Source organism: Pocillopora damicornis, chromosome 4 (assembly GCF_964200805.1).
Source record: "Pocillopora damicornis chromosome 4, jaPocDami1.2, whole genome shotgun sequence".
NCBI classification, from domain to species: Eukaryota; Metazoa; Cnidaria; class Anthozoa; order Scleractinia; family Pocilloporidae; genus Pocillopora; species Pocillopora damicornis.
Genome location: NC_142673.1, coordinates 11,183,221 through 11,202,814, shown reverse-complemented (window position 1 = coordinate 11,202,814; position 19,594 = coordinate 11,183,221). Strand labels below are relative to the sequence as shown.

Sequence of the window (19,594 nt, the reverse complement as noted above, 5' to 3'; positions counted from 1 at the left end):
GAAACAGTCAGATTATAAGTGCACTGTTCAATTGAACAACTGAAAATAGTTGTGTGATTTTGTATCAGATTTTATGCATATTGCATACATCATTTCAGACATGGACAACCAGCATAAGAACAAAACCCACTACCCTTACTTCCATTCTAACATCAGACAGAAATGTAGATTTGATCTGCTGTTATCCATTTAACTCCCAGTGGTAATTGTAAGCATGGTACCCCTACCTGCACTCCCCTCTAAGTTATCTCACAAAAAAGTTGTGGGAACAGACAAGCTTATCTTATTATAACATCACATTTTCATCTGTAATTCATAAGGAAATGTATGGTAGTCATTGATGACAATAACTTATTGGATCTCGGGAGATAAACGGTTAGAAACAGTGGAACGGGTTGACGAGAGCTCAACAGTGATTAACGCAGAACTGCCATTTAGATGTCAGTTAGGCTTGATTCTCCACATCATCATGAGAATTAAATCGGCATCTGCGTGTCAGATTAGAGTGTATTCAGGAGTCTACGGACTGGCTCATCAACAATACATCTGTATCCGTCACTCAGGTTTAGAATCTAATCAGGTGTCGCAACCAGCTGAGGTCTCGTGCACATGAGATACAATTTATCACGAAGATTAAACTCACGGAGCAAGACGGCGTCTATTCGTTTGACTATCTAACTCAAAAGCACTGAATTCATAACGTACGTGTAATTGATACATGCACGAGTTGGTGCACGATTTCTGTATTCCTTGTCGAATGTTGTATCGTCATCCCGGAACATTACGATTGAAAAGATAATTTTGAAAAAGGAGAGAAAATTGAGAGTTTCAACTTTCATTTCCAAAAAGTAGATATAAGGTATATATGCTATAAATGTTCTGTACGTACGAAGACATTTTATATTTAAACCAGAAGATGTTTAAGGAAAGTCATGCGCAATAGCTATAAACAAAAGATTTGAAACATCTGTCAACGAAGACTTAACGTTCACCCGTTAATTACTCACCAATACAACTCATATTTTAAAAATTACATTTACTTTTCCCCTTGATCGATCTCACAAATTGCCTCCGCTGAGGCGAATGAAAAAGAAAAGTTAACCATGTTTTGAAATTGAATAATTTCACCTTGATCCTACCTGGTTCTCTCCTATGATTGAAGCATACAGATAGTCTCCCACAACTTGCTTACATGAGTATGCAAAGCGTTCGAGGACTGGCGTCGACAAAACTTGGATCGGACCGGATCCAGATCACGGACCGGATCACGGATTGGATCATGGATTGGATCACGGACTGGATCACGGATTGGATCATGGATTGGATCACGGACCGGATCGCGGATCAGATCACGGATCATAAATCGGATCTTTTTAAATAAAATCTGAAATTTTGTACGACAAGCCAAAATAAAGTGTGCGTGACATAATGGAGCACAGGCCCCACCAGGTGTTTTTTTTTTGCCCAAAAACCCTATTTAGTCACTTTCACGGCTTTGTCGAGGAGTGTTGTGCAGTGCCACCGTGGACGAAGGCAAGCGAGAGGTTATTTTTTATTTTTCTTTCGCTCTAGCCGTTTCCTGCGTTGGTCAATAACGCAGTAAAAAATATTGTAACAGTCAAAGCTTTCGAGAAATTGCTTAACTTTTAAATTAGCGAAGCACAATTTGGTGACATTTCAGCTCTACAACACGATTGTTTACTGCAACTGTAAATGATCTGCCTCTAAATGAGCTATTAAAGTAGTTTCACCGCTAACCATTTCCATTTCGGACTATTTTTTCCCGGCTCAATGCAGAAGACTAATCACGTGGTCTAAGTCACGATGAAAAATCGTCCTGATACTGCAACGTGCTATATCGAAGGCGTTCGTCGAGGGTCGAACACACAAGTTTATAGTACAGCGGTTAAATTTAAAATAGGTCATGTAAGCTTTAGCGCTTGTTTCCCACGAAAAATTCAAAAAAGAATTGTTCAAGATCGTTCTGAACAAAGGAGCTTTGAGATCCTGCGGCAATTTCTTGATTTTGTTTGAGTATTTTGTGGTTGTCATAAAATAACCACTGAGATATATTTCTTTTTAACAATTTTCATGGGATTTTTACCTGTAAGCTAAATGCGAGTACAATTTTTTTTCATAACGGGCACATAAAATAGCATTACGCCGTTACTATTTTCTTCCAGTATCGATCATTAGGAGAAGAAGAAATATTACTAAATGCGTGATCGCGTAGTTTATAGCAATTCCCAAAATCCTAGATTCATGAAAACAAGCCATCAAACTATACTTCTCTGTTTTTGTTTACTCACATGTGGCTCACAGATAAAGATATAAAGATATACAAAAACTAGTAAAATGTTTTCAGTATGTTTGAGCTATTTACTAGGTTATCAATGCGCTAATAAGCCTAACAGTAACGTTTGAATTTTAGACGGTAATGTCGCCTCTTAAAAAGTAAATTATGAGAGAGATTCTCCTTGCAGCGTTGAGTCCGTGGAGAGAAGTTCAATGTTTTTTACTTACGTAATACGAAAAATTTGTCAACACTGAAACTTCAGACAATTCGTGAAATAACGAACGAGAATTTCAGGAATTGTACACACCCTACGTTTATGGGGAATTCTGAAGTGAATGGATGTAAATGACCTTCCCGATTTTGTTTCCTCAGTATGCGAAAAGCTCGATGGATTCCTCCACTAAAATACCTAGTTTCGCGGGTTATGCAAAAATCGAATACTACTGCATGACAGGACGGATAATGCGTGCACTGTAAGTACCTCCCGTTGTCCCATACAAAGCCTTAGAAAAGTTTTCTAAGGCTTTGTATGGGACAGCGGGAGGTACTTACAGTGCACGCGTTTTCCGTCCTGTCATGACGTTTCATTATATTTAAAACTCTGTTTTCAAAAGGAATTCTCACCTTTGTTGGTCCGTGGAGGCAATGCCAAGTTTCATTGCTTACGATGGTAAACGGTTTGCCAAAAAATTGGATTGGTACATTACCACCATTGTGTTCAAAGGAGGGAGACGTTGCAAATGCATAATTTGAAAAAGTATTAAGGTACACTAGATTACGCACTTAGAGTGTTTTCCAAGAGCTTTCTTATATATGAAATACTTTTAAATATTTCAACACTTTTACGCCCGGTGCATTACGAAAGTTTTTATATAAAATTGCGGCAAAAGATCAAATCTCTACAAGGCCCATACCGAATTGATAAAGGCAAAAAAATCAGCTAAAAATAAAGGACACTGTCCACCATTTTTCGAAAACCTCTTGTGATTTAACTCCTTTGAGTGCAAGGCCTTCTTTACAAAGCATGTGAAACTAATAAGAAGAAACCTCTCTCGCATATCTCGAACTCGTCTCTTTTCCCGTCGAAATAACCCAAGAAGTACTGGTTTTCAACAGAACAATTTTCAAGGTTTTCCTCAAGGAAGTAAATTTATTTAAAGATGAATGATTAGTCGCCGCCATCATTACGCATTCTAGTGTCTTAATTAAAAATTGTCTTCAGTTTTTAGATCTCATCCTTTCGCGGGCTTTCGCAATATTCGCGGGTTTCATAATTTTCTCGCTGACCAAAATTACCGTGTACTCTTACCCTCTACGGACTCCTTCGATATAGCGTCACCCGTTTTTCTTGGTCACTGTCTCAACTTAGCGGCCATTTTGAAAGGACCGCACGTTTTGCTAGCCGAAAAATTGAGGCCATCTCAGGTCGATTCCCGATTTGGTCAGTGTAAAACGCAGACTGCAGACTTCAGACCAGGGGTAAAATGCAGACTGAAGACTGTAGACCAAGGGTAAAACGCAGACTCGGTTCTTTAGTTTTAATAATCCTGTGCACTATATTTCGCGTTGATGAAGGAGTCCGATACATTTCGCCAATTTTTTGCGAGACTGCTCGACCTGACGATTGCATGAAAGGTCCTGATAGAATGCCAGACCAAGAAGTTTGAAATCAGAGACATGTTCAATATTACTTCCATTTGAGTTAACGACTATTGAGGTAGAGGACACGAAGTTCCCTGACATACATTTTCCTCTTACTATCATGGACTTGGTTTTCTGACAATTTATTAATGTTAACCAGAATTTGTTAACGTCACCTAAACGTTTAAGATCTTGGACTGAGAACCTGTATCTAATAGGAAACATTTTCCCAACTAGAAGTTTTCGATAAAGTTGTGTCACCAACATAAACATCTGGTGTCGTTGACAAATAAAAGGGTCTAAAAGGAACTTCTGGGTTTCATGATAGGTGTGCATGGCTGTGTATGGATATTTAAGACTGTGTGGGGCTCCATACCCCTACATTTCCTTATAGGGGTATGAAGGAATGTGTGGGTTTGGAAGAACTTACATGGCGCGCACATAACTCCTATCAGACCACGTCAAACAACTCTGTGGTTTTTACACTCTAAACTGACTCATTTATAGAAGCACTCCGCTGACTTGAGACACTGCTGTTACCACTTTCCTAATTACTTTTCACTTTTCCATTTCATTGGGAGCACGTCGAACGTATCATGCGTCTTGAGAAGTGCTATTTCTGTTCGTCAACAATTTATCCAGGACATGGAACAGTGTTTGTAAGGAACGACTGTAAAGTAAGCTCTCTTTTTTTAACTTTCTTCTCGACTAATTTGATCGGTGGTCACGCCGGAGGCGATCGATAATTCGCTGCGATACATCGCATGATACAACTCGGCTAGAAATGACCTATTGTGTAACAATACATAGCGTGGAAAGTTCTCTCGAAAAGCGTTTCTGTTGTAACATGATTTGCAGTTTGTATGTGCGCAATGATCAAAGCGATAAAAGGAGTCCCGGGGACTTGTTTTGAGCAGGGTTTGGTGGCAGCCCTCACGGACTATTTTTTCAAATTCCATTACACTCCGTCCTTAAAATTTAAGTAATCCATCATTTGTGTTGTGTTGTCATTCTAGCTGTTTAGATTTTGTCGCTCAAAATGTCACAAGAACTTTAAGATGAAGAGAAATCCTCGTAAAATCAAATGGACAAAAGCTTTCAGGAAGGCAGCTGGCAAAGAACTAGCCATGGTAAGAAAAAAATTCTAGGCAGCTTTTGACATGTAGTAACTTTATGATATAGATGGCAACACCATGGGAAATATAAAGCGATAAAGTGAAGCCTGCGTTCTGATTGGCTCCAGGATTATTCAAGAGTTTTGTTATGCAAAATCTATTTCTTACATAGTAAAGCCTTTATTGACCCAGCTTGTGCAATCATGATGGCTGGATATCAGCTTTGTTCTTTTTTTGCATTTTTTTTACCTCAACGTTGCCTCAATCCATAAAGGAGGGAAAAAAACTCTGCCAATATTCAGCCACCTTGACCTCATGTTTGGTCATTAACCCATCTGTATTGACCTACAAGGTATCAAAATTCTTTGATTTTTCACTTTTCAAACTTGCAATGTTCCTGTGAGTTTAAAGAAACTGCAGTGCCACTTTTGGTCTGTGAGGTAATTTAGGAAAAAACTGACTGACATATTTTTGCTCAAATCTTGTGCAAATCTTGCCTGTTTTTTCTTCAAGCAACATAAATCTGTTACACAAACAAAACTCTTGGGCTTATTCAAGTGAACCTAAGGGTGTGTTTGTTTCACTCAAGGATACAGCAGACCTGTTAGAACCAATTTTCTTTAATTTTGTTTCCATAATCAAACCAAGTACTACACTTTCAAGACAAAATGAGAGCACTTTTTTTAAATTTTTATTCTATTGAAATCAGTTTGTACATAAAATAAGCTAACTAAATATGCAAAAAAAATTCAGGTCATGGGCACTTTAAGGGTGAAGGGTCAGTCAGAATATGTCAGCCATCATTGCAAACAGGTCCTCATTATTGGTGCTTCAGCTTGAGTGTTTCTTTGCCCATAGGAAGTTATGAGGCCATTTATTGATGTAAAATTCATTTGACATGTCTAATAGTGATGGAAGCTGCTGATTAGTATTGTTGACAAAGTGCAAAGGAGTACAGTCTGTTGGTCTGCCCACAGGCTCTCATTTAAAGCAGTGCAAAATACTAAGTGATTTTCCTGTCTTTTACTTGATACTGAATTTTACTTGTTAGCTGTAAAGTGCTAAAAACACATTACTTTAATGCCACACTTCAGAAACTTTCTTTATGGTCACTCCTGTTGCAAAATGTTGGAAGATGAAGCATTTTATATCCTATCCAGTAGAAATTACTGCAAAAGCATCCCTTCCATCTAAAAAACAATTTACTCCTTTTTCATTCTTTGGCTTTCGAAAGACTAGGTTTTAAGTATTCATTAATAACTTTCAAAAATACTTGGATTACATATCCAGTGTTCAGTAAATTGAAACCATGTTTGTGTTTGATCATCAGTACAAAAAACTGGTTTGTGTCAAACTGATAGGACCTGTCATTTTTTACCAGTTTGAATGCAATGTTGACAGGGAAACTCAGGGGATGAAAAAGATAGTAGCATCCTTGCAGGTGCTCATAATTAGTGCCAGACCCCAGGCAAACCCCCTAAAGCTATTAAATACGTGTGGGGAATCTCTATTTTGTAGCTGATCTCCTGTTTGTTAAGCAAATTGATTGATCTTTCTTGTCATACAAAGGGTGTGCAGAAGCATTCCAAACAAATAGCAACTTTGCTGTCAGGAACTTATTCATAGACATTTATTTTAATCAAGTTAAAAAGCGACAAAAGCATGAAGGACAGTCTTTGTGGCCATCTGAGTTGTTCCTCAGATGGTGAAAGAGAGACTTACAACCATGTGTAAGTTAGAAAATTAAGACAAGATATCATGAAAACAACACCAAATTGGAAAATGCTTTCAGTGGAGCCAGGGTAATATCCCCATCATGTATAGTGTAAATGTTATAAATCATAGATAAATCATATGATAAATCATAGCTAGTTCATAGATATTAATATTTAAGTGTGATAAAGCTTCTTTTCATTCAAACTATCCACTGACAAATATTAGAGGTGCTGGTACATTTGTTAGGGTGATCCTTCAAAGTACTAATTACTACAGTTTAACTATCATTTACAGACATTTGTTTATTATCTCAAGGGAAGAACAGACATTTTTGTGTCAAACAAGATAAAGTTCCACTAAATCTGAATGTAAAAAAACAAGAATTGCCTTCTTAAAATAAGGTAAAATTGTTTTTAAAGAGTTATCCTCTCTGCATGAAAACTAGGCTAGACAGTGGGTAGACAGTGGGTGTTCAATTTGTTTTGCCACAAAATAGTTTTTGAGAATCAAAGAATTGTATGAGAAATCATCTGAGGTTTATCCTTATTGTTTTTGATAGGTTTTGAGAAAAGATGACTTACCATATCTACAATTGTAGAGTTCACTTTTTTTAAGACTGTAAAAGGAGAAATTTTTTAAGTAACAACCTGAGACTTTACTTATACTTTTGTAATATATGATTTAGCCAAGCCTAAAGGAAGAATTCTTGTTAGTTTATTTTCCAGCCCTTCACTATAATAGAAACTGTAATAACTCTTCAGCACTAGCTGTCAAAGAGTTTCTTCAAGGAGATTTAGGGACCAGTTCAGGGTGGGGGTATTCACAGGGTCTGGAACCTAGGGACAATGTTCTCACACCTTGCAGGGCAATCAACACGCAAGCTTGTCAGCGGTGTTTTCAAGCAGCTGAGGACTTTTGTTATTGTTCCTGATGTTTGAGCAAATTTTCATAGTTAGGGAATCTTTTCTTCTTCAGATGCATTGTATGAAGTTAGCATCAGTTGAAGTTATATCCTATTGAGCATGAATGAAGTTAATGGAGCATTTAATGCAATCTAAATAATATTACACATTACAATGTGGTAACTAACACAACAAAATTATGTAATGACACAGTTCCAAACAGAGGTTACCTGGGTATTTGTAAGAAACATCAAGCACTATTGACAGCTTGGGCCAGAGTATTTAATGCAATCTAGATAATATTACACATTCCAATGTGGTAACTTATACAACAAAATTATATAATGACACAATTCCAAACAGAGGAAGTCAGGTTAAAGTCTCACCTGCTTGAACTTTTTAGGGCTTAAGGTACAGAGAAAAAGATATGCTCAACAGTTACAATTAATAGAAGTTGAAAGTTTTAAAGCTAAAAGATACACATTTCAATCATCAAACCTTATGCATCCTAGCAAAAATAGGGTCAGTTACCACCATAACTTCTCCTAAACATTCATGCATACAGGAAATCATTTATTTTTGTCACTAGGTGGTACTGTACTTACAATAATTCTACCATGCACACATGCTTTTTTTTCAGTTACCATACTTTCTTGGTTTTAAGGCAAACTTGGTTATAAGACCCACCCCAAACTTAGCAACTTAGTCAAGCCAAGTTCCCTAACTGAAAATTTCATGAAACTACTCAGTTATACGACACACCAAAAGGTTGAGGGTTAACAAAAGGATGTGATAGAACTGAGAACCATTATCCTTACACAATTGGCATGCAAACTCTTTTATTAACATAAATAAAAGTGAAAAAGTCTCACATTTAATGATCTACATAACAACCAAGGCTAAAATTTCACACCTGTAATGAGAAACTTAAAATGCATACTCATTTATTTCAGCCTTCTATTTACAATATTAGATAATAAATATTCAATGGTCTGATTTCATTCTATTAAACATCAACTGACTGATTTGAAACTTGGTTGCAAAACTAACTGATACTTTCTCATTGCAAATAGTCTGAGTTAAACTTCAACTTCTTGTTCAGCTGGACCATCCTGTTACATGTGAAAAAATCAAATGTTACTCACATATTCAAACAATTACCTGAATCAAAAGTTATATTTTTTTAATAACCCATTTCTTTTAATTGTGCTCCAGAAAAAGTAAATGGTATTGAAGAGAAAGGAAGAAATTCTGGAAATGTTCTATTTTAAATGAAATTTCATCATGAATGTTAATTGTGACAGCAACAAAAAAGTTGCTTTCCTAGCAACTGAACTTAACTATTGTTGCCAACAAATGTGAGAGTCATATAAAATGGGTACAGTTATTAGAGACATCATGTACCAGTTTTGTATATGTAGAGTATTGCTTGAATATATCAATCCAGTAAGTGCAAGTGCCCAGTAAACATCATTCTGTAGTCTTATATTCTTCCACCTTTGAAGGTGCCTAGTATTCATAAAAATTGAAGTTCAATGCAGCTTTTTTGGCTACAAAGATAACAAAGAACAACATCCATACTATACAATATTTCTTAAGACACCTCTACAATGGCAGGTATACACAACTGACATGTATGAGTGAAGCATGTCAAGCATTAAGGTATGGTTGTCAATTTCATCACATTTTTTTCATTACTTGCAAACAGCTTGTTTCTGGTAGCTTTGAAAACTTCTGTATCTCCACTTTAAAGCAAAGGCATTTCCCATTAAAATTTTTACATCAATAAATAATAAGCTACTAGTAACAGGTTTTTCAATTGTAAATGTTGCATAGCTTCCAATTTTCATCATGTATTTTTTTACATTTGAAAGAATAAGTATATTTTAATCATTGCAATATAATTAAATCCTCCATTTTGAGACAATAGTAATAGTCATATGTACGAGAAAGACAGCAAATAAATCTAGCATCATACTGTAGTAAAGTGTTCTTGTGTAGAATGAAGTTTCAAACTCACTGAAATTAAGTTGACTTCATGATTCAGATTTTAGTTAAAGAAATGTATAATACCATTTATGAATTTTAAAGAGTAAATGCCAAAAGCTTAAAGATGGAATTTTAAAAAAATGCTAAAATGTGGTATATCGATTCACTGAGATTTTAATCAATAGCTGGCACACAGAGGTATAAAAGAGGCTTTGTAAAAAAAAAAAAAAAAAAACCAGGGCAATAAAATTAAAGATTCAGGAGAAGCATAATTTTTATAACATTAACTAGTTTACTGATCTGCTTACCTGAATTCAATCTGGAAAGAGATCTCTGCTACACTTATGTTTTATCCTCTCCCACTTAAATTAAAACAAAATTTAATTAGTTGCAGGCAGGCTAGGGAGGAAATCAAAGGAATGGATATATGGGACATAAAAAGAAACATTTTAAAAGTTGATAAAGCAGAAGCATATAACCTAGATGTCTGTGCTTCTGAATACAGCTATAATAGGAATTTTTAATGCTATTATCTTCATATGTAAACTGGGTGCAATATTCAGTCATAAAAGCAATTTTATCCTAACCTTGTCCCCTGAAGGGTGCCTTGTGTATCAAATATATCAAGTTCAGTACCTCCAGAGTCATTAGCAGCTTCTGGGACTACAAAATAATGAATTAATCAACAAGTTATGCCAGGCCAAATTATTGAGAGTCAACATTAAAAAAATTATAGCTTCCTAGAATTGTATGGAAAGTTTAAAGTGTGCTTCACCTGTGCTGTATAATTATATGAATTCATTGTTCCTAATTACTAATGAAATTTTGAGGGGTAACTCAATTAATTCAAAAGAAAATATCCAGGCAGGTTACCCCGTTTCAATACACAATCACAGCTCGAACACTTCTTGATTGATTCCTCAGTTTCCAGCATCAGAAAAATTTTTCATATTGCAAGCATGTTCATTATAACCTGAGTATTAAGTACGTAAAGAGAGAGTGGCTCCATGTTTTGTGAGACAATCTGAAGTTTGAACAAATCAAGTAGAGGGCATGAAAACATAGCCCTGAAAATTACCATGAACAAACAATGACATTCTCTCCTTCTGCAGTAGGACTAACCCCTTGAGATAATAGGCAAATGTTTGTAAGAGAAAGTACACCTCTAGTAATTAGTACTTTCCTATAAGGTTTTCTGTAAATTTAGAGTCACATGACCAGTCACATTACATGATTCATGGTTTTATAGAGTTAGCAAACTTCCTGTTATGAAACTGACTTCACACAAGAACTAAGTCACAAAAAACAAAGTCAAAAAGGCAGGAACCCCTTCTTAATATAATACATTATTAACAACCTAGGCGAGGCTGCCCTATTTTTTTAGTTCTCAAAGGTCATTATGGGCAGCCTGAACTCTCTCCATTTTTCATCTTTATTTATTTATTATTTTTGTATCATGTAAATTAATATGGGGTACAAATGAAGTTATTTTTGTTTAATCAAAATCTACTATCAAACCTTTTCTAAATTCTTTTGAGCTATGTCCCGTATATCAGGGACCTGATGCTGAAGGCATTTATGCATCATAATGGCAATGTTTAAAAGCACTCTGACCTTGATGCAAAGCCATTGAAGTTCTGTGCTATTTACACTATGAACAGTGCAGAACCTCGTATAGAGTATCATGGAACCCCAAAATTTCTCAAAGTTTCTCATGCAGGCGCTCACACTGAATGCCTTCAAATGCCTTTGTCACATCAAACAACACGATGAATTTCTCCTGTATTTGTTCTATTTAATGTCATCTGCAATGTGAAAAATCGGGGAGCCTTTTTCTGAGCTGTCTTTGCAAGTGGAAAATTAAAACGAGTCTAATATTATTTGTAAAATATCACTGATTGAGAGGTGAACTTGTTTGAAACAGAAATGCATGGTTAATGTTGTAGGTCGAATCATGATAAGCTAATAGAGTTATCATGAGTCATCTATTAACAATTAAGAAGTGGGGAGAAACACTCGAGTACGTCTCGTGTTTTTCCCCACACTTCTTTCGTGCTCTTGCCGCTTCCTCGTACTTTACAACAGAACAGAGCACAGTCAAGGCTTCTCTTTTTGATAACCAACAGGTGGAAAGTAGGGATAAGAGTGTGCTTTCAATATAAACTCGTGTCAAATAATTTTTCTTTACAGGATAGTGCATTCGATTTTGAGAAGAAAAGAAACGTTCCTGTGAAATATAACCGTGAGCTTTGGTCAAACACAGGTATGTAAAATAAATATCAACTGTAACTGAGTGTCGGGAATGTGCATAAGGGGTTGGTGGAGCCAAGAATTCCGACCAAGTACCCTTTAAGTGGCATCCAGCTCTGAGGTGATGATTCAAAGTATGTCACTTAAAAGCATCGCGTAAGTTTTTTAAGTGTGATAGTTTGTAACTTTCGAACTTTCGTCGGCCGCTTCATTCCGTCGATTTGGCTGAAATTTGGTATGAAGTCTTACTCTAGGGTCCTTATCACGAAATGGATATTAAAAAGTTCCATTTATTTTTGCTTGCCAAAAAAACGGAAAAGTGCACTTCGTCTGCCCATACTTGCCCGCCAATATGGCGGATCGAAGGTGATCTTTTGAATTCAACTCGAGTCTTATCGTTAAGATTTCTCAAAATCTCGTGATATCCGTGAAACGATGTTCCCTTCCCTTAACATATATTTAAAAAAACATGGCAAATGTCTAGTTTTAACAATTTTCAGAGGTAACATTGGAGATATCAAGCTAACAAGTTGGTGTAAATTTTTTACAGTTCGAGGCGGCGCAAAACGACCTTCGAACGTTGAGATAACCTGTCATCAAAATCTGTCATTCCTACATTTTTCCAACAAATGTTAAGAAAAAGGTTAGATTTTTAAATTTATTTCAAGAGATTCTAGGAAATCTATGCGACAGGACTGGAGTCGAAGTCATAAAAACACCTTCGATACGCCAAGTTGGCGGGCAATTATAGGCGGACATGGTCGATTTTTTGCCAAGCAAAAACAACTTTTTCATACCCATTTCGTGGTTAGGACCCTAAAATTAGCCTTCATGCCAAATTTCAGCCAAATCGGTAAGGTTAAGTGGCCGCAATTTTTTTAAAAAGTTCGAAAGTTACAGACTATTACTCTTAAATCTTTTCAAATTTTGATTCAGTGAGAGACTCCACATGTATCTGTATTTATTTAGTGAGAGCCATAAAGCGAATAGAAGAAATCAGAAACAAGAGGCAAGATCTTCATATCGTAAACAGGTTTGTTCTTATGAAGTGTTTTAAGTGACAGTAAGAGTGTTTGCATCACAGATGAAGTTCTTATGAAAATTACTAACGTTTTTTAGATCTTTCAAACAAGAAAGTTTGCTGAATGAAGTTAGTGTCACATGGGTTCCTTTTTGTTGGAAGAGTGAACTTCGAAGCATCATAAGTACTGTAACGTGACACAATTAAAAGGTACACCATTAGCCACTCCTCTGAGTGGTGCTTTTGGTGGAATTTCGCTTTGAATATTTTTATGTTACTCGAACTGTTTTCATCAACTTCCACTTACCGTGTAGCGCGAAAATCTTGCTAATTGGAGATTTCTTGTGTTCTTCTTGAACAAATTTGCAGTTCCAGATAACATAATTGACTGGCTTTTGTTGGTCAACGATCTTGACAACGTTTACAAAAATGTTCACCAATCATGTTTTCAGACAGTGCAAAGAGTGCGATTCAATTTAGTGATAGCACTCAAGGTGAGAAAGATGCAGTCAGCTTTGAGAGGGACGTGTGTAGTCCCGTCGATTATACAACGGCTGGCTCTACTTTTTGTGCTATGTACCAAAGAAGTTAGTTAGAAATGTAGTTAGTTTGATCTAAAATTAGAGATGTAGGTATAGATTTAGAGATATGGAAATAGAAATAGATAAGTGAACTAATTTAAGTATAGCATTAATCAACACAAACATAGACAGCAGTTCTTTTTCATTAAGCCGCTTTACTTGTTTATTTTGACCATCTACTTACGTATTGGTATTTTATAAGGCTGAAACCTGATAAGAAAGTCACAGAAGAGGCTGAGATAAAGGAAATAAAGCAAGGAATCACCCTGATTGGCCCACCAGGTCAGAAATGTCATTCCTTTCTCATTCACTGCATGGAAATACAAATACGTCACATAATTTTTAGAAATTTTAGAATTTTTAGACGAAAATCTACACGAGATTAGCGTTGTGCTGAATTTCTCTCCCGCTTAATGAAGTCTTCATGGGAAAAATTAAAATAAACACTGGAACACTGGTGCCCACAATCCTCAGACGCTAATGAAAAAACGTAACGGAAACCAAGTGAAGTGTAACTGTGTTTGTCGTCGTTTTAAGTACGTAGGATGATTACCTTTTTTTTGTTCTATAGTTGAAAAGAGGAAACTTGAACGGAAGATCTCACAAGTTATGCGAGAACCTGAAAGTATGGAAACTGAGGGTTAAACGGAAACATCTATTGTAACTGCTTTAATTGGTTGGAAGAATTAAAGTATTTAACCAATCTTAGCCGTCGAAAGTTGATAGAGTAATTTTGGCCGTGCTCGACAAACTTGCTTCACTACAAAGAGCACTTTGCAAACGCGCGTAAGATTGTCATCTTCTGTCTTGACTTTCTTAAAAAGACTAGGTAAGCAAGCACCTTTTCTATTGTGGGAATAGTTCATTCACCATTCCGCTATTATAAACTGTTATAGAAAGCCAAAGATCCAGATTCTTGTTTAATGCCCAAGTTTTGGGTCTTCAACGTGTTTGGAAGTCAATCTTTTGTGAATCAAGCTAATCTGGGAGAACAGCATCTCTCAGTCTGTTTTGTTCGAACTTCCCAGTGCTCGGTCCGTTCTGTAGAAACCTCAAGCCGATATTTAATGACAGACAGACCTTTTTCTCTAACATTCGAGGAACGCCCAAAAGTACGTCGAGATCGCGACACAGTGTATCGTTGGAGGTTTTAGGGGCGCACGAATACCCATGAAAGAAGCCCATCGTATTTGAGTGGAATGCTTATGAAAGAAAAAACATACACAAAAATTATTGTCAGTTCAAAGTCACCGATAAAATTTCTTCCTAACAAACTTCAACCGTCAAAAGTTCTAAAGTGCAACCGTCAACCGTCAAAATCGGTTAAAAAAGTAACCGTTAGCGATCACAGCTCGCCCCCCCCCCCCCTTGAGAACCTCATCAAAGAGCTATCCAGTAATTTACCTTCTATTTTCTACAAATATCCAGGCAATTTGAGAGAGGTTCGAGACACGAACGCGCAATAATGATTATCCTTCACATAAGTCAAGAACTAGTTTTTCAACGCTTAAAATACGACAGAGCACGTATCCTTTCTATCTAATTGTAAGAAATACAACATTTTATGCCAGTCTCTCCTGCCTAAAGCATGACTGTCCATGGTGATGGTTACCTTGTCTAATAAACTAATGAACATCTGCAACATTGGTTCATTGCAAAGGGTTGGCTTGTTAATGCTGAATTTGGTAAAAAGGGCCTATTAATTTGTTACTGAAATTTCAACTATTAGCGACGTTCGTTGGTGTTGCTTCTATGGAATGGAAATTGATTCATCCTGGTTTTCTTCACCTGACGTAAATATGGTGAGCAACTAAAAACGAACATACAGCGGTTTACGCGGGTTGTGTGAAAACACGTGCTGTACGTAGTGGCATATTAAGGGTAGAGAAAGGTGTAAGTGCCCCACCCCAACTCACCCCCTCCTGCATCCGTAGCGTAGATTAGTTTCTTGAAATATAAAAAATAAAAACTTTGAAGCGTTAGCAACAGGAATGTGATTTCTAAATTAGAAGTAACTTAAAGTTGCGTGCAACTTTGTGATCTGCATTATATAAACTGCGCCAGTAGTGTCGAATGTAAGTCCAACATTCTCCTTGTAGTGGTGCAATGACGAAAAACGCCTAAATTGACGTCAATGACAAGGTCCCTCTAGGAGACGTTTAACGGCATCTCCCGTATGTCTGTGATCATTTAAGTGGTCAAGAAAAATCGATATTTGATAGAGCACGTCATCGCCTGTTTTCCGTCTTCTCCTGGGGCAGTAAAAACAGCCACAGCGTGTTGCAATTGATGTAAGTTTCTCATTACTCATTAACTCTGCTGGATACCATGCTTGAGTGATATGGTTACGCATAGTAATATTCCGGTTTCTAATCAAGAGACACCAATTCGTGTATGTTTCCTAAATCAGACTGAACACTCGCTCCTTTTTCCGCAAAGTATCACTTTCTTTTGGTTAATCTGCGGTGAAGCTTTGCTGATCTTATTAAAGTTTGCTAATTTTATCCGAGTTAACAATCACCATTGCTTTGAGTAGTCGTGAGGTTTGATTCACAAATGTGAATTTCATTTCAGAGGCGTCTCTGGTTCATCTTTGTGCTGGACTACGTGAGATTTGTAAGAAGGAACGAAACATGCATATTCCAAAGTGCAGCTGGCAAAATTACATTTGAAGACAAAGAAAATAATACCTTGGCACCTGTTTTACAATTTCTAATTTTCGGGCGGAGCTGCATTACTGGCCTATTTTCCTAACAATGGTAACGAAATGCTTTATGTCTTCGACTCTCGAAGATAACGTTATCGAACACCTTCATTGGGACGATTAAAATGTGCCAAATAAACCAGACAGTTTCCTTTTATTTTTATGATGTGCAACAAAGACAGGTCACTTCAATGCAAACAATAGTCAATATCGACAACTGTCAAAATGGAACTATCCAAAACTGTGGTAATGGACTTTGATTCTTAAACACGAATTCATTTTCTACATTCAAATGATAATCGCAAGAAAGATGAATACTTTTGAAAGAATAGCGATAATTGTGCGTAAACACCCTCGTCATTCTTTCCAACTAAAGTAAATTTAGATTAACCGTTTTTGTTGTTCACAGCTTTTGTTTCTTTCAGAAAACGAACTTAAGAAACACCTAGCCAGAAGAAACAGAATCACTGGCTACCTCACCTTCTCCTCAGGAGAGTCAGTAAAGCACTTCTATCGAATATACCTCCACCTTCAAATGCTATTATCATTGGATTCCATTTTCTTCGGCCTTCGTTTATTTCATTTGACAAACTTCTACGTGTCTTTATTGTGTCAGAGTATAATGAAGAAAAACACCGAAGCGTTTCAAATATTGACCCCTGTGGTCAGATTAATCCATTAAACTACTTCAAACAATTAAACTACTGCTGGCAAAGCACTAAAAACGTCGCTTTTGAAATTTCTACCAACCTGAATGGATTTATGAGTGAACGGCAAAAGAAATGAAGACGTTATTTTGGTAAAGAGCAGTAATTCCATATCGCCGAGGAGTGAACACGAGTGTGCTGTTTCAATTGTTCGATGAACTTTTCAGCGTGAAATACGTTCTTAATGTAAACTAGTTGTGGTCTGTAATAAGTCAGTTCTTGTGTTAGTCAACTATTATGCACAATCATTTTTGTCCTTAGTTTGTTGCCAATTGGAAAGTTAGTATTAACGCGTTTTAAAAGGATCCCCAAGATTATCCAGAAAGCTACGTGAAATATTGGAATTGAATTATAAGTTTCCCGATCGGGGAGCTCTTTGTCCTCATGACGTCCTACTTGCTCCGGGTAGAGCCGTCAGCTGTCAGAGAACACAAAATCAGATAAGAAATAATATTTTGGTAAAACAGCAAAACTTCGTAATAATCAAGTTATTGTCAAGTGCCATTGCCAAAGATGCTAATAAACGCCATTCAATTGCACACAATAGGTGTTGTTCTTAGTTGTTCAATGCAGGCTTCCACTCTACATGAGCATTTGTTACACACTCACAATTAAAAAGAAATTGCCCCTGGGTTTTTTTTTAACGAATACAATCACTCTAGGTAGAGAGAAGTTATTTTGCCCGCGAAAGCAGCAAGCAGTTTGCACATGTCTGCAGGAGGTAGAGAACGTGAGTAAAATTTCAAGCTAATTTCAGGCTATACTTATTTCCTGAGTAAGTTATTTCTAAAGCGAGCTTAATTAAAGCTCAATTACCTTCTAAAGCTTTGTGGAAAAGTGTCAGCAAAGGTAAGCCAAGGTCATTGTTATTCTATTATCAAGTAGATGTTCGCGTACAAAACACCGCGTTATATGTGTGATTTAGCCAAGCGCCATTTGCACCTGTGCGAAAGTTGTTCATCATTGTTCATACACATGCTTTCCTTTTTTTCCAGAGTTCGTGAGAGAATCTTTGAATTGAGACCTATAGCCTCATTCTCTACGAGCAGGACCTGTCACTTCACCTGGGAGGAAAGGAGAGAAGCAGTTTAAGAAGTAAACTGACGACCAATTCAAGAAGCATAGCCGCTACGCGTCGCGATGGATAATTTTAAAAGGCAACCTCAGAAACGCCCTCTGCAACCTGAAGATTCAGTGCCATCAGAAACTGATCAAGGACCACTAGCGGCCAGAAAGCAAGAATCTGGTGATGGCAGCAGATCAGGAAGCAATTCGGAATGCGATAACAATAACCGCAACCCACACCGTGATGACCTTCAGAGTGAATCAAACACGGATAACAAGAAAACGCGCACCCACCGCAAATCCCGACGAAGACCTCCTTACTCTTACATTGCACTAATTGCAATGGCGATCCAAAACTCTTCTGAGAAGAGATTGACTCTGGATGGTATATGCAAGTTCATCAGAGACAGGTTTCCTTTTTATCGTGATACCTACCCATCGTGGAAAATTTGTATCCGCAATAACCTTTCTCTCAACGATTGCTTCATCAAGACTGGAATAAAATCTGATGAGCCACTTAAAGGAAACTACTGGACACTGGATCCAGAGAGTTATAATATGTTTGAAAATGGTAGTTTTCTTCGAAGGAAAACCAGGTTTAAAAGACAAGATCCCAACAGAATCGAAGCGAAGTCTATCCCTGTTGTGGAAACGGGAAGGCACGCTTTCTCTTCTCCCTTAGATCTCCACAATAGATTTGGTACATCTTCCTTGGTGCCGCAATTAAGTTTTTCAAGTCTTGAACCACACAAAATGCCAGGGATTACTCCTTTTGGATTCCCCTTCCAGTATTATAGTCCTCCGACCTCCACAGATTCATTGTTTGTTCACTCACAGTTACCATTTCTGCCTTATTACCAAAATCTTAACTGCACACAGTGCAACCTTTGTGAGGGCTCCAAGCAATTTCATCCTTATTTGAGACTTTAGTAAAGGTAGAGAGAAGAGACAAAGTGGAAATCAAGCTGATAATCGGACGAATAACTGAAGAAAGAAAGATGACGAACTTATGAGGAAGAAGAATCCTTGAATGTTCAGGTTGTCTATACGACTCAAACATGTCATCCAAAGTGAAATATATATCCTGTACAAAGCCAGGTTACAAATTTATGTATTTTGAAAAAACTTTGCAAAGTAGGAAAGGTCGAGTAAGCTTCTATCAAGCCCCAGATCAAATTTGAGGAAAGGACAACTTAATTATATCGAACAAGGCTATTCTTGTTACCTCTACAAGACGTTCTGGAAACAAGATAACAATTTTGTATCTCCATTTGTCAGGTATAAAGCGGCGAGGCTAATGTATTAAAGTTCACGAAATATTTCATGTTCTGAAATTGTTAAAGAATGGGTAGAGAGGATTTAGATGGGGTTTATCTTGAATAATTCAAAGTTCTTTCAAGATTGTGTTTTAAATGAGGGCGGAACAGATAAAAGTTCAAGTTTTAACGCTCATTGTTACTACTTAAGGCTGTGTCGTTCTTAGTCGATTGAATAAATGTCGTCTGATGTGCAAAAAATTATTTGATCACGATCCGGATTGTTACGTTAAATTCATTTAAAAAAAAACGTAATGAAGTTTTCGAGGCCAGGTTAATAGACAGGCAGCA

At 36.9% G+C, this 19,594-nt stretch overlaps 3 protein-coding genes and 1 long non-coding RNA gene across 11 annotated transcripts in view; 2 read left to right on the top strand and 2 right to left on the bottom strand.

Annotated features, from left to right (window-relative positions):
* The window catches only part of LOC113668496 (semaphorin-1A), a 57,724-nt gene extending 56,321 nt beyond the window's left edge, over nt 1-1,403 (bottom strand). For 4 of the 7 annotated variants that reach the window (XM_089203779.1, XM_089203777.1, XM_027184403.2 and 1 more), the window contains exon 1: nt 706-1,184. In XM_089203779.1, the coding sequence (XP_089059905.1) occupies nt 706-839 (134 nt within the window). In that variant the 5' untranslated portion in view covers nt 840-1,184. Of the gene's footprint in view, nt 1-705 lie in introns of all 7 variants that reach the window. The other 3 variants (XM_089203778.1, XM_089203781.1, XM_027184402.2) reach the window with 1 other exon arrangement.
* Nucleotides 1,404-4,397: 2,994 nt separating this feature from the next.
* Nucleotides 4,398-14,214, top strand: LOC113668492 (putative ribosome biogenesis protein RLP24). Its single transcript, XM_027184394.2, has 6 exons — nt 4,398-4,614; nt 4,954-5,067; nt 11,850-11,922; nt 12,879-12,942; nt 13,714-13,793; nt 14,083-14,214. The coding sequence occupies exons 1-6, from the start codon at nt 4,534-4,536 to the stop codon at nt 14,154-14,156; spliced, it is 486 nt and encodes a 161-aa protein (XP_027040195.1). The 5' UTR covers nt 4,398-4,533; the 3' UTR covers nt 14,157-14,214.
* On the bottom strand, nt 7,796-16,825 carry LOC113668493 (uncharacterized). Its single transcript, XR_003446006.2, has 4 exons — nt 16,696-16,825; nt 10,247-10,322; nt 9,968-10,021; nt 7,796-8,782 (listed from the first exon to the last, which is right to left on the bottom strand). It is a non-coding gene; the product is annotated as an uncharacterized LOC113668493 (long non-coding RNA).
* Nucleotides 16,826-17,563: 738 nt separating this feature from the next.
* On the top strand, nt 17,564-19,309 carry LOC113668491 (forkhead box protein D2). 2 transcript variants are annotated; one of them, XM_027184393.2, is made up of 2 exons: nt 17,564-17,652; nt 17,918-19,309. In XM_027184393.2, exon 2 carries the CDS (start codon nt 18,063-18,065, stop codon nt 18,915-18,917), a length of 855 nt encoding a protein of 284 aa, XP_027040194.2. In that variant the 5' UTR covers nt 17,564-17,652; nt 17,918-18,062; the 3' UTR covers nt 18,918-19,309. The 2 variants fall into 2 exon arrangements, with proteins under 2 accessions (XP_027040194.2, XP_027040193.2); XM_027184392.2 differs by having other exon boundaries at nt 17,609-17,771.
* Nucleotides 19,310-19,594: the final 285 nt, after the last annotated feature.

What these genes read in the sequence shown, in the direction of transcription:
- LOC113668491 (XM_027184393.2), top strand. Translation starts at nt 18,063, where the DNA reads ATGGATAATTTTAAAAGGCAACCTCAGAAACGCCCTCTGCAACCTGAA.
- LOC113668492 (XM_027184394.2), top strand. Translation starts at nt 4,534, where the DNA reads ATGCGTCTTGAGAAGTGCTATTTCTGTTCGTCAACAATTTATCCAGGA. An exon ending in TTGTAAGGAACGACTGTAAA is followed by an intron (nt 4,615 to 4,953) that starts GTAAGCTCTCTT and finishes TTGTCATTCTAG; the next exon opens with CTGTTTAGATTTTGTCGCTC. An exon ending in CTGGCAAAGAACTAGCCATG is followed by an intron (nt 5,068 to 11,849) that starts GTAAGAAAAAAA and finishes TTTTCTTTACAG; the next exon opens with GATAGTGCATTCGATTTTGA.